Genomic DNA, 14,671 nt, shown 5'->3' on the forward strand with positions numbered 1-14,671 from the left:
TTTTGGAGAAAAAATAGCCTGCATCTTAGTTGATACTTGATACTAGTAGTTGCCTCCACAAATTCCCCAATTCAGCTGTCATCTTAGTTGTTAATCTGGCATGTTTTGGTTTTGTTTGGAAAGTCATTTTTCTTAAAAAAAATTTATATTTTTTAAAATTATTTATTTTATTTTATATATATATCAAATTATTACAATTTATTTTCTAATAAAAACTTTAAAAAATAAAAATCCAAATGGGATGTTACGCTCTTTTTTTTTTCCCCCACAAATTCAGTCCCGTTTCTTAAATCAATGAGAAACCTTCCACCATTATTTAAGAATAAGGGGATCAGCAGAGCAGTATAATACCATTTAGCGTCGTCGTTGAATTTGTCTTCATAGTTTACACTCTGCAATTAGCGCAGTAATAAAGTATTCAATCTTGACAGCAAATATTTACGTAAAATCTGACGTTAACCATTTTGTCTTTTCAAACTTTGAATTTGTTGTCGGACAATTTCAAAACTCCTCGTAAAATTCTGTACAGTGGTTGCAATGGTTTAAAAAAAAAAAAAAAAAAAAACTGGCACAGCTGGGGTGGTAGTAGTAGTAGTAGTATTTTATTTTTCCTCTCTCCAGCAGTCCAACTGCCTGTGAAATTTTCATGCTCCAATATAAAATGCTCTAAACGCGCATAAATTTCTCCACGTTATTTTTGGCCGGCGTCAGCATCTAACATTTTCAGTTGACCGGTGGATGGGTGGACTTTGAACCGATCGTCGTCGGAATTGTAGCCGTTAATGGGGCATTGCTGCACCAAAAGTGTTTCAGTCTCAGTCCACAAGGTCGACGATCCCATCGCCTCCTTCGACGGTGACCCCTCCGCCACTGCCACTTCCGCCGGTGACTCGGCTGCAGCAGACAACCGCCGGAAGCCCAGGCCAGCAGTATCTCCGGGCCCACCATCGGCCAACGGTCACTCCAATAAGAGCACTCCAGCTCATTCCTTTGCCGCCAGCCCATGGCAGAGTCCTTACCCGGCGGGCGTTCGGCCTTCGCCGTCGCCGGCGAGAACTCCCGGGAGGAAGTTCAGGTGGCCCTTCCCCCCTCCTTCGCCGGCGAAGCCCATCATGTCCGCGATTCTAAAGCGACAAGGGGCGCCGGCGAAGCCGAATGAGGGGCCGATACCTGAGCATGACGGCGGCGGAGCAGCAGACAATGAAGGTGAGAGGCCACTGGACAAGAGCTTTGGGTATCCCAAGAATTTCGGTGCCAAGTATGAACTGGGAAAAGAAGTGGGGCGTGGACATTTTGGACATACATGTTGGGCCAAAGGGAAAAAAGGAGAGCTCAAGAATCAGGCAGTAGCTGTGAAGATCATTGCCAAAGCTAAGGTGTGTGGTATGTCTTTACAGTTTGTACCACTTCAAAACTCCTCCCTTTTACATATGTGCTGATTTTTCGGTTTTGCTTCTTTATTTTCTTTATTTCCATAATGCGGACTATGGGCTCTGTTCCTCGGATACGGGGAAAAATCTGTTGTTAGAATCTTCAACTTTGCAGTTAATCTATTCCCGGCTGAAGTCCTCAGTCCTCACCTAGGCTGACTATTTTTTGTCTGGGTTTAGAAGGCTCTTCCCTCACTGTGTTTGAAAATATTAAGTCTACCGAGTGGAGATGTGGACATTGATTAACCCCCAAGTCTGATTTTGGGAGTTGAAACCTCAAGATTTTATCAACTACCCAGTTCAAAATTATGGTTTTGTTCCTTAGTATTAATATTAATCTCCGTCTGTCTGTAACTCATTGGTAAATTTTATTTGCACCGAGAAGCTTGAAGTTCCTCTCGTGCTTAGGTGTATTTGATTTATCAGAAAGTGGGTGCTAAGTTTTACTGCAGAGCTGTTAACAGAAAATGCTATCTGGCAGATGACTACCGCAATATCGATTGAAGATGTCCGTAGGGAGGTAAAGATATTGAAAGCCTTGTCTGGACATAAGAATCTGGTCCAATTTCATGAAGCATTTGAGGATGCCCAGAACGTCTACATAGTTATGGAGTATGTATACCCTAATACACTAGTAGTATTTTCATGCTTCCAATGCATAGAAGTTGTAATTCATTTTATTGTACCTACAAAAGGTTGTTTGTATTAACTTTTGTCAAGTGTTTAATCGTGATTGAATATTATCACAAAAAAGCATTTTGCTAAAGCCTCGCATCTCATAATATATTCTACAATGATCTCCTTGTTCAGAATTGTTATTATTTTTCAGTTTATCAGTGATTGGACAAAATATCAATTTTTTCGAGCTTTCTTCTTAGTTAAGTGAAAATAATGAAATGTCACTCAAATATATTTAAAAATCATTGGTGTTCCTTACAGATTGTGTGAAGGTGGTGAACTTCTTGACAGAATTTTGTCAAGGTATTATTACATGACTGTGCAATCTATTCTGATAATTTTGTTTTTGCTTGAAGTCATGCCTTACGAGTTTCATGTTACAGAGGTGGAAGATATACAGAAAGGGATGCTAAGAGTATCATTGTACAGATATTGAGCATTGTTGCCTTTTGCCACCTTCAAGGTGTTGTGCATCGTGATCTTAAGCCAGAGGTATTTCAAGAGCAAACTTAAGCGGCTAGGCACATGATGCATGTTTATCAGCGCTTGTTCCATACGCATGCTTTCAAGCATGTCCTATCAATCGACATAGTGCTTTCTGTTAATTTATTAGGTCTTTATACTTGATTATTAATTTTTTTTTGTTAGTTTAATTATGCTATTGATATGGCATGGAGGCTATGCAACTAATTCATTTCTCATATAGATTTCTACTAAGTGCCATGTATATGATAAGTGCACTAGTTCAAGGAGGCCTATGGACCCGAAAGTAAAATGATTAATTATTTGATTGTCTTGCAGAATTTTCTTTTTTCCACGCGGGATGAGGATGCTTCATTGAAGATTATAGATTTTGGTCTGTCCGACTTTATTAGGCCTGGTAATGTTTTCATATCTTAAATTATCTCGCTGTCATGCTTTTCTGAAGTGAATAAATTTTCCATGTTAAGATTCAGTTCATGTACCTATATTTCAATCAATTTCTGCTTTATTCTGATGAAGTAAAGCTTGCTGATGTTTATGTTTATGGGCATCTAGAAATTAATATCCTGAATATGGTTTGATATTTCATTTTTGAACTTGGATTTGATTCATATGTTGCAGCAAGTTTAAAATGCTGCTTTGACATTTTTGGAATTTTTAAATGGAGATCTATGGCTTAAATCTTAAGTTGGATAAGGTCATCACTAAATAGGTGTCACCAGATGATCCGGAAGTACGTGATAGTCCTTAATTCTGAGGTGCAGTTGTTTGGTTGAGTCAAATCTCCTCTCTGTCATTTTCTAGTATTTTAAATTGCAAATTATGAAGATGATACTTGGTTCTAGCTGAAATCCTTGTAAATTGTGTCTGTCTGAAGATGCTAAAGAAGGTCCAAAGAGTACATGGAAATCAATTTCCAATGTAGTGTCTGTATTTGCATCTGCATTTGCAGTCATTAAATCTATCTTCTTGTGCACTTTTGGCAAGTTTACTGTACATGATCAGAAAGTTGATCATTTTTTCCATGGTTAAATCTTTATGTTTTTTGTAATAGATAACATATAGACTATGCTTAATTGAACTTTCAACTGCACCCTGGAATTTATCTTGCAATTTCTTCGTGAGCTGCTAACGTGACCATGTCTTTGTTGAAGCAAAAACTTCAAACCTGTATGGGTGAATGAGTTTGATGATGGATCAACTGGTTCAAGTAGTTTCAATGGGTCCTGTCATGCATTCTTGTGATTTGCTAGGAACTGGAAGTACCAAAAGGTTGTTAAAGAAATGATGCATTAATCGGTCATATGAATTTTCTGAAGAATAGATTAACAAAATAGAGGGGGAAGTGATAGGTTGACAAGCATTTTTTTCAATAACAACAAAAATGCTAGTCAAATTTGTTCTGGCATTTCACAGGATTCACTTAAGTTGACAACATTTTATCTGATCAAATAGGATCAGGCACAAGGCATCATAGGAGATGAGCTGCCAGATATTATGTTTTACGAAGTTGCTTGTTATCACGGCTGAGAAGTTTTCATATATGTGTCTCCTGTCTTCATTACTAGCTGTATATAGATCCTGGATTCTTTCTACATTTCATTCTCAATCCTGATTAATAACTTTATATTCTTTATCTAATGTAGACCAGCGCCTCAATGACATTGTTGGCAGTGCTTATTATGTTGCTCCAGAAGTACTTCATCGATCTTACAGTGTTGAGGGAGATATATGGAGCGTTGGTGTGATAACATATATCTTATTATGTGGAAGCAGACCTTTCTGGGCTCGTACTGAATCGGGAATTTTTCGTTCTGTGCTTCGAGCTGATCCTAACTTTGATGACTCACCTTGGCCTACAGTGTCAGCAGAAGCTAAAGATTTTGTGAAAAGGCTTTTGAACAAGGATCACAGGAAAAGAATGACTGCTGCCCAAGCACTGAGTAAGTTGAAACTTTCATAGTCAGAGACTTTCTTAAACAGGCGAGGATCGGATTCTGTATTTCTTTTGTCTGATTGTGTTATCTTGGTTTATTCTCTTTTACCCTGTGGAATGTATAAACTGCTTTGTGTTTCCAGCTCACCCATGGTTAAGGGACCAAGATTGTGCTGTGACACTTGATATATTGATCTACAAGCTAGTCAAGTCATATGTTCGAGCCACACCTTTAAAGCGTGCGGCACTTAAGGTACTTGCTCTCTGACTATTTTGAATTTCTTTGAATGGCTTCTAAAGTTTTATACATCTGGAAGTTAAATCATAATGTGCTTTTGGTTCTACAATGTTGCAGGCTCTTTCTAAAGCTTTAACGGAGGACGAGCTGACCTACTTAAGGGCTCAGTTTAAACTTCTAGAGCCTCAAGATGGTTTTGTATCCCTTCAAAATTTTAGAACAGTTAATTGTTGCTCTCACTTTGACTCTGTAACTTTACTCATTCTGCATACAGGAGAATAGTGAGAATAGTACTTGAAGTGGTCTAATAAATGATTCTTATGTTGATCCTTCTTACCTAATTTCTGAAATGACCATGCAGGCTCTTATGAAAAATGCATCCGATGCCATGATAGAATCAAGGGTTCCTGAAATTTTGAATTTGGTAAGACATTTTCTTTGTTGATGTTAAATTTTGATAATCAGAATAATTGTTTCAGTTGTTTCCCGCCCCTTCTCTTTACTACAGTTCTTGGATTGTCTGACAGACAGTGAATGTCTGAATACTTTGTTCTGTTACTTTGAACTTTTATTGAGTGCGCAAGGCATGGATGGCATGTTTTGAGTGGATAACAAAGAGGAGAAATGGAAGGATTTAGGATCACTGCTAGTCAGTTTTCTTCCTTCCAGGTGGAGTGAAAAGAATGACAGAGTAGAGAAACTTCACCTGCTGCGGTCTAAAATGACCTCCATGAACAATAAATTTAACAATGCAAAGTCCCTAACAAATAGAAACTTCACCTGCGGTGATTTAAAATGACCTCCATGAAAACAATAAATTTAACAAGAAATAAAGAACACTCGAAGTAGCCTTATTTCCCTTTGTTTTTTTCAATACTGTGACGAGTCAAAGAAAGCAAGTTTTAACTGGACTCATGAGTGAAAGAAAAGTAGCTTTTTAATGATGCCATGACTTGTGCAAATTAGTGCCAGCTATCAGTTCTAAGTGCTGGACTTTTGAGAGAAAAAGCATTTGTTCTCTTAGTCCTTTTTCCTAATTTTTTTTTTTTTTTTGTGCACCTAGAGTTTCAAGGGTTCTGATAGTCCATGTTTGTCATATTAATTTAACCGTCTTTTTTAGTCAATGTCAAAATTAGCATTGTTCTGTTTGTTCTGTGATTTCTGGAGCTAACAGCTAGTGTTCTAAATCGTAGTTGGAACCCTTATCCCACAAAAGCCTAGAGTTTGAAGAGTTTTGTGCCGCTGCAATTAGCGTATATCAGCTGGAGGCTCTTGAAAAATGGGAGCATATTGCCAGTACAGCCTTTGAGAAATTTGAACTTGAAGGCAATCGTGTAACTTCAGTGGAGGAAATAGCTAAGGTAAATGAGGCATTCAAGTCTTCTAAAATTTGTTAGTCTTGAAATCTCTAACCTTGCACTGAAGGACGGTCTTTGATGCAGGAAATGAATGTGGGCCCCGCAGCTCACTCCTTGCTCAAGGACTGGATAAGAGAGTCTGATGGAAAACTCAGTTTTCTTGGTTATACGAAGTTTTTGCACGGTGTTACCCTACGCAATTCGAACCTAAGACATCACCAGTACTGAACCCGTTACAGGATGCATGTTGTTTGCAGGTGAAAAACACTTGTAGAACTGTTAGATACCTATGTTAATTCTTTGTTCTTTCCCCCCCATCTCCCGGTTAAAGATTTGCAGAACTGGTGTAGAAAGGATCAGAAAGTGTGCTTGGTTATGTACTAATATCAGGCTTTGCATGTTGGAGCATGGAGGCAGCAGTAAGTGTAGGAGTCGGGTGCAAATAGCATTTCTTGTTTGGAGTAGGAAAAGAAAGAAGGTTGTAATCCAGTTTTACAACTGTTGGATTTCTTCAGAAAAAGAAAAAGAATGGATGTGATTGCTTATTTTTGCCTGTACACGGACAAATACCGGTCTACCCAATGTTTGTTTACTTCTTCTGTCTCTAATTACAGGCAAAAAATGATGTAAAACCTATTTGACTACTTGTTAGACGACATGCATCAGAACTCAAACTCATTTGATATACATACATGTATATAGCGGAGTTAACTTACTCCCATCTGGGTTGTGTTTAAGAACACGACTGGTAAATCACGAGGCCTGTATAGCAAGGAATTTGATACCTGAACGCGGTATGTAAATTCTGTTTTTGTACCATTTTATTTTCTTTTTCTGGGGAAGGACAATGGAAAATTGTAGCTAAAAGTATGAGTTGCAAATTTATGTAAACAGAAACTGCAAACATCGAACAAGGTCGATTTAATAATGTTAACGACCTAATCATGACCTAAGTATCCAATACTTCACCAATTAACTGAATGTTTCGATGTACATTCTACAGCGGAGCGGCAGGCCGAGCAGTTTCCCAGATGCTGGAAGCACGATATACACACGCACACATACACTGACTAGTACTGCACTACTTCCTTCGGTTCCTTTGCTTGTTTAAGTAGGGCTTTGCTAATTTGGCATCACCCACCCACCTGTAATCATTTAATAGCTGCGTTCTGTTGCGAAAATTCGCATTCCAAAGTCATTTCGAATAAGTTACTAGTTGCGGCGTTTGTTGACAGATTATTCATTTTTGGGCCTCCCCATCGGTGGGAATAATAGCCCAAGGGGGTGGTGCGGGAAGTGGCTGGCAGTCACGTTCGGTTTTTTGTGGAGTTTTTAAAATATACGAAGACGGACGAGAAACATTTTACTTTAAGGAATAAACTTTAGAAAAATTCTGCAGTCTATTGAGATCATTGGCGTAGTACTTCAAAACAGACAACAGCACCATAATTTGTAGTTTATGAACATGCATGTCTATTAAATCTGCTTCCAATCGAAAAAACGTAATAATCTGTTTGGAATTGGAATCTCCGAACTCGAAACAAATCTTTTGTCTCATTTTCTGTGCTACGTGTGCCACTGTATGTCCAAATTTTTTGTCGTATTACTATTTTTACTTTATAAACATCATATTTTAGTTTTTTTTTTGTTTTCTTAAAATCTAATAACTATTAATTGAGTTATACACAAAATTTAACAAACTTAAAAAATCAAAATGCACAAAAAAATGTTCCGGATATTTTATGAAAATATGATGTTTATGCAAAAAAAAAATCATAATAATAATAATAGAATACAAAGTGCCACCAGAAGATTCGTTGCACCCCAAACTTTCATCCCTGAGAATACATTTCACGCCACTGGCCATTTGGTCCAGTGGTCATTATCATCTTTGGTGATGCTGGTGAACCCCTGACCTCCCACAAACTTGTCTCTTTACATGGCTGGTCTTCTGCTCCCACAGGATAGCTCGAGCTGTTCGCTCTCCCTTCTTAGGGTATGGCGACCTTCTTGGCTTGTCCGAAATTCGAGTCCCGTTATTAACGTGCTCGGACACCCCTGTGTTGACAAAAAAAAAAAGGAGAGAGAATAACAGATTGAGTGTAACAATGTTCGGGATTAACGATGAATATATAGTTACAATAATAATACTCCCTCATTTTGAGGTCCCTTCTAATATTCGAAATTAATTATATGGTGTCCCTCATTTTGAGGTCCATATTGTGATACACGTTCAGTCTTTGCGACGTTAATGTCAGCGTACATTGAATGATGTACTGTACTGGGGGTTTCAAAAAATCTACTTGCAAGAAGAAGTCATCGCAATGTTTTTCTATATATCATGCAACTCAACTGCAGACGAGGAGGGCACAGTGCCCGTAAAACAGTTACCATCCCTAGGCTGGCTCGTAGTATAACTAACTAATCAAATGTAATTTCGGCCTTTAGCGTTTTTATATTGAAGGTTTTGTAACGTGAAACGGCATAGCAGAAACTTCGAATGGTGCATGAACCATGATTAGAACAAGAAGCAATTTGCATGCATGTGAGGCGAGGAGAAGACAGTGAGACCCCACATGCTGGAGCCTTTAATTTTCCTTGTGTTTTTTCGTTTGATTTTCTTGTTCTTCCTCAAAATTAATACTACTAGCTAGTAAAAGATTAAAACAACTCCCCATCACTTAAAAATATGCAGATCCACCCAACCCCGTTAAAAAAAGAGGCTCCAGCTTTCTCGGATGCATGCTGGGAAAGCCACGCCCCATAATATAATATACCCACTCCCAATTTCTCCGATCTTAACAAACACGCTGAAGATGTTGATAGCGCAGCAATATACATGCTGCTTCAATGGAATGGCATTAGTTGTTTACAGTTCATCTGATCGTTGAATTCAGATTGGAAAAGTTTGCTACTTGTCACGACGATCTGGGCTCGTTCAGGATATGTATTTTTCTATTCCGCTGCGTTGTCTGACTGTCTCCTCTTCCTATACAGTCAGTAATATCTATCATATGAACGAAAATCTAAGTCAAGTTTCAAGACATTTTCACATTAATTAACACATGGACCACCCCCGCCCCCGCCTCCCCTCCCGGGCGGGGTCCAATCTCCTCGAATTCCTTGAATGCCGCTTATGATTTAACCCCGTCTGAGGAAGACAGGATGCATAGGGTGGGTTTGTAAAGCTTAAATTATTGCATCTTTAACGGTCAATTTGTCTCGTCTCTTCTCCATTCTCACGTCAGGTCATCAATTAGCCAAGTTGATCTACAATTTGTCATATATTTCGTAATGATTCGGGCACCAGCAAAGCGTATAGAGTTCCAGAAAGTAACAAGAGCTATGACTGAAATGGATAGGTGAAATGCGTACGCTGCCTTGACCTTGATCAATCAATTGGTTTGGGGCAGTGATATTTATAAATCTTGATTGCCCCTTAAGCATACGTTTCCACAAATCTTGCCCCCCAAAAAATCCCAGACTTCAGCACTGCCGGTGGTCCCAAATTTTCGATTGAATAAACCCCAAACCCTTAAGAGAGTCCCAAGACTGAATGAGCAAGTTCCAGAACTAGCCGCCCCCCATCTTTAAGCTGGATCAAACAATGATCGATGACAAGTAACCAATCGCTCAACTAACATAGGTTGCAGTTTTTTTCTCTTTTTTTTTGTTGGGGTTTCAAATGGGTTGATGAGTAACGTAGGTTGCAGTTAGTATGTAGTAGTTTGACATTTTCCCATAACAATCACCATTCACCAGACGAGCAGCAGCTGGCTCCGTCTCGTTTATCTCTATCCCATCCTAGCGACACAGTCCACAGGTGTCATGCACCGCCGTGATGTGTGCTCAGAAAAACTCCAATCCCATACCTCGCAAAAACTATGGATAGGATAGTAAACCATGGAAGATTTGAAGTTCCCAAGTGGTGAATACAAGTTTTCCAACTTCTCTGCAAGCTTCTATATATAAATCTTCCAAGTTCTCCATCGAATTAGTGACATCTCTTAGCTGACGAAAATAAAAGTAAGTCCACAAACATTTATTTTAGCACCCTCCAAACAAAGGCTTGCTCCACCCGTTCACACACATACATGTACTACTGACGTGCATACAAGAGACGAGGGTATTTGACAGAAGAATAGAAAAAGACGAGGGTACGTAAGACTTGAGAAGTGAAAAAGATGAGAGGAGATTTGAACCCAACACTTATAATAATAACATTATCACTACTTGTATATATTTTGTGTTAGAGCAACATATTATTATCTCTTTGTTTTTTAAGGTCAACGACATTCATATATATATATTTTATATGGTTGAAGATTAAAGAAAGGATAGGATTTGTTATCGTTACCTGACCAGGGTTTTGTTTACGCAATTTCTTTGACGATTCACACTATAAACGAGCTAAATTAATCGAAGTCCATGTTCCAACCCCCAACTACTTGCCTAATTTAGGAGCGTTGTTCCCTGTTACAAGTTACCTAACAAAGCTACCCACAAATGATACATCTGATGTTAAACCGCCAGGACTCAATAAACAACAGCTATTACTACTTCTTACACGATGCAAGAAAATTGTGAGCAGTTTGAATTTACACAACAACTCTGCTACATCATCCGACCTTTGTCCTCCATCATCTACAGTGTTGTGGATGGGAAAAATGGCAAATGACTAACAAATAACCATGTTCGGACCAAATTTTTTTAAGAAAAAAATGACAAACAAAATTCAAAACCAGAAATTTACACCGACAAGTCAACATTCTTTTACTCTTGTTCGGAGAACCTAGTAGATAAATAAAATAAAATGCGTAGCAAAGATCCATAAGTCAAGCCTTGAAGCACCAGTGGTGGTTGTGGTGGTGGTGGTGGTGGTGGAGGGAGCTTTCCTTGTCGATAATACCCTGAACTTGACGGAATTCCTCAACATGACAAGGAATATTGAGAGGGCCTTTGTGGTCAAAACCGTACTCTTCCTCGGCTTCTTTCAACAACTGCATGAAGAGCGGGTGGTTGATGTAGATCACCGGTATGATGAACCTCTGCTGCTCCTCTCCTTCGTGGCCCACCAAAATTGCTAAGCACCCCTTCGGTATGTCTCTCAGATCTTTCCTCCCGTGGTGGTGAAAATGGATGTGTGGCACATGAATATGAAAATTCAGATGCGGATGATTCTTATCTCCACCAACCATACTTGCAATAAACCAACCAAGGCGATCAACTTCACCGGCCCGGCGAGCTTTTCCTGCTGTAGTTTTCTTCTTCGCTTTTGCTGAAGCGGTATATACCAAACGTTACAAGAAAACAAGAGAAAAAGGCCAAGGATCGGAGGCCGAAATGGCGAGTTTGAAAAGGGTTAACGAACAGTCTGTTAAAGACCTTGGAACGTTGCTCATGGTATATTAATCAGTATTCCTTGTGCAACCGATAAGCATACGAGACCTTCTTTTCTTCTTTTTTTTTTTTTTCCTTCCTATTTAAGATGAGAAGAGGGGTTTTGAGATGCGAAGACTGGGATCGTATTTATATACTACTGCTGGCTGGCGTATGCTAAGGCGAGGAAGGAAGGGAAGAGGTTACTTTACTTGGGGGAGGTGGGGATTTCTTCATTTATACACAAACAGAGATAACTGGCCTGAATGGTCAAGGCGCAAGCGTACATTCCAGAGAAGACGGAACGGAACGGAAAAGCTGAAACGGTCCTGGCTGGGGTGGGTTTTTTGGGGTTTTACTCACGTGTCTGGCATTTATTCTGTGGGGATTTCCCTACGAACTCTCCAACCAAAGCCGCACTCTTTTGCATCTCTTAATTCAATTCAAACAAACAAAGATATCTTTACTTATCCATCATTGCAATGATGTCATAAATAAAATATTTTTAAAAAATGATATATATCGCCGATTTTCCATCACCGGTGGATCGCTTTCTATGGAGCGGTAATGTGGAAATTAATTTCCTTTCCCGTCTTGATGGACTCATGATGTACTCATGATGTGACAAGCTTTATATTGAATAAAATTTGTTTCGATGAGACTTAGGATCGTTTAAACTGCTATTTTTAGAAATTTTTGTATAAAATATAGTGTATCAATTCGATACATGTGCAAAAAATATGATTTAAAAACATATTCATGAAAAAATGTATAAAATTTTCTACAGTAAACCACAATTCAAACTAGACTTTAGGATGGCCAATTATTCTTTTCAACCTTACCTTAAGTACTTTTTACTAAACCTTAATTTAGTTTGACAATTATAGACTTTTTAAATTAATAACTTGTTATTTACCTTGCCGACCATGTCTTAATTTAATATTTAAAATTGATGCTCCAGAACTCAGAGCTCTTGGATTTTGGTCTTCCTTCTCCCTTCTGGTTTTTTAAATCCCACCATTTCCTTAATAATTTTTTTTTAAAAAAAAAAAAAGAAAGGAAAAGATTTGTTATCTTACGTGATTTGGTCTTTGATTGTAGTCTCCCTTCCCCATTTCTTAAATTCCATCATTTTCCTACTGGGATTTTTTTTTAAAGAATTGCTTTTGAAAAACACAAAAAATGCGAAAAGAAGTGAACTCGTGAGGAACCTATCTAATTTGGAATATTTCATATGGTTAACGTATTCTGTTTGCTTTCTACCCAAGACCAAATCAACATTATGCCATAACTTGCAAAACTGGATAGACATATGACATTGGGCTGTATAGAAAGTGGGGGTACTGTGGAGAAAAGCGTGGGAGTATATGTGCTAGGAAGAAACGTAATTATGTGCATAAGAAAAGTCAAATTTTCTAAAACTAAAAGAAAATTGCAGCATTTAATTTTGAGAAAATATATTAACATATGATATTTCTTATGTAAACATTCGCATAGGGACGGATACACCTATTCAAAATGCAGTATAGGTCAACCCATAGTTTATTGAATTTGTAATAGGATAACTAACAGGTACACGTCATTTAAGTAGCTAGCAACACTGTAGTATATATGTAGTATATAGTATTGTCAACAACTGCATTGCATTCTAAATCATGTTAAAAAGGAAGGCACTTTAAGTATTTCCTGTTACTTGAGTGCATAATTTTCACAAACATGGAATCGAAAATGTGAATCCAAATGCTAAAAAATGGTACATGTATTATATACATATATATATATAGTCTACAAAATAAGCCAATTATTCCTTCATCTCAAAAGTATTCTTCTTTGAAGTTTCTATTTTTACTTTGTTTGGATTAATTGTTTTCAAAGAGCGTTTTTCAAAAACTTCCTGTTGAGATTGCTATTTTTAGAAATTTTTTTGTAGAAAAATGTACTGTAACGATTTGATATATATAAAGTAAATAAGTGATTAAAAAATATATTCATATAAAATATAATTTTTTTTTGTAGAAAATTACGATCCAAACAAGACAGACTATTATATAACTGTAAATATGAAAACTTTTGTAGTAGTTATATTTTGGAGTGTTTTGGGGGATATTTTTTGGTCGATGTTTTTGAAAGATTTTTTTTTTTGGGCATTTTGAGAATTTATGAAGTTATTTTTAAAATTATTTTTAGAGTTTCTTATTGTAGTCGGGATGTTGTTTAGGTGTTGCTTTGCAGATTAGGTTAGTAAGGTTACACGGCACCTTAGTGGCTAGGCTAACGAGCGACCCTGGATTAGCCACTCCGGCGAAAATGGGGTCCACGGGCAATGAGCCTACCGGCCGACAAAGTCCTAGGACTAGGGGGTTTACGATTCAAATAATTTGAGAAAGAAAAAAACAAAATAAAAGTCATAGGAGTAGGAATGTCAAGTAGTCGGCGGACTCGGCACACGGTGGCAAATGTACAACAACAGCCATTTCCAAATCTCGTCTGGTACGTGTCATGATGACGTCACAAATTCCCATGCTCGCTAAAAAGGATGCGTCACGTGACCTGCAGCTGATGCTCCATTTTCCCTTCAAATGTCTGTCAAAACTCTTTTTTTTTTTTTTTTTTTATAAAAAAGTTTTAAAAGGCCGAGAACGATGATTAGGTTTGGGTTGCATGCCAACATGATGGTACGATTCCGTAAAATTAAAATACACGGGAATTGGGGCCGCAAGCAATCACGCTCCACAGGGCCCGGCTCCCACCGAATTTTGCTCCGCATCTTTTTCTTTTCTTCCTTTAGGAAAAGGAAACATAGCGTGATCATTTCGCTTCCTGCGTCACCAAGAACCGTGCCCCCCGGCCATTCGTTTGTATTGTGACCATCATTTCCGCACCTCATCTCTTTTTGCTAATATTCTTCTGCCTTTCTTAAATATTATTCCCTTCGTCCCAATTATTTAATCATCTTTAAAGAATTTAACTTTTTAAAAAATAGCCATTTAATTATGATATTTATATTTCTCTCTCTAAATTTACCTCTATAAATTTAAATAGTAACATGCATATGATTAAAAAGAAGAATTCTATTTAAAAAAAAACACTAAAATGTACTTTGATTTTTTCAACGTAACAAATGTAACAAAATCGCAATTATGCAAGAAATATAACAAAATCAAATTGA

The 14,671-nt window shown here is 37.8% G+C and overlaps 1 protein-coding gene across 3 annotated transcripts; it reads left to right on the forward strand.

The window, feature by feature from the left end:
• Nucleotides 1–637: 637 nt before the first annotated feature.
• LOC113724835 (CDPK-related kinase 3) lies at nucleotides 638–6,879 on the forward strand. 3 transcript variants are annotated; one of them, XM_027247717.2, is made up of 12 exons: nucleotides 638–1,376; nucleotides 1,912–2,042; nucleotides 2,370–2,411; nucleotides 2,492–2,600; nucleotides 2,910–2,988; nucleotides 4,238–4,534; nucleotides 4,671–4,780; nucleotides 4,883–4,987; nucleotides 5,127–5,189; nucleotides 5,959–6,126; nucleotides 6,208–6,380; nucleotides 6,514–6,668. In XM_027247717.2, exons 1-11 carry the CDS (start codon nucleotides 783–785, stop codon nucleotides 6,349–6,351), a joined length of 1,842 nt encoding a protein of 613 aa, XP_027103518.1. In that variant the 5' UTR covers nucleotides 638–782; the 3' UTR covers nucleotides 6,352–6,380; nucleotides 6,514–6,668. The 3 variants fall into 3 exon arrangements, with proteins under 3 accessions (XP_027103518.1, XP_027103517.1, XP_027103519.1); XM_027247716.2 differs by having other exon boundaries at nucleotides 6,208–6,879; XM_027247718.2 differs by having other exon boundaries at nucleotides 1,243–1,383; nucleotides 6,208–6,879.
• The last annotated feature ends 7,792 nt before the right edge of the window (nucleotides 6,880–14,671 follow it).

This window comes from Coffea arabica, chromosome 2c (assembly GCF_036785885.1).
Source record: "Coffea arabica cultivar ET-39 chromosome 2c, Coffea Arabica ET-39 HiFi, whole genome shotgun sequence".
NCBI lineage: Eukaryota > Viridiplantae > Streptophyta > Magnoliopsida > Gentianales > Rubiaceae > Coffea > Coffea arabica.

What these genes read in the sequence shown, in the direction of transcription:
- LOC113724835 (XM_027247716.2), top strand. Translation starts at nt 783, where the DNA reads ATGGGGCATTGCTGCACCAAAAGTGTTTCAGTCTCAGTCCACAAGGTC. An exon ending in CCCTTCAAAATTTTAGAACA is followed by an intron (nt 4,988 to 5,126) that starts GTTAATTGTTGC and finishes ATGACCATGCAG; the next exon opens with GCTCTTATGAAAAATGCATC. An exon ending in CAGTGGAGGAAATAGCTAAG is followed by an intron (nt 6,127 to 6,207) that starts GTAAATGAGGCA and finishes TCTTTGATGCAG; the next exon opens with GAAATGAATGTGGGCCCCGC.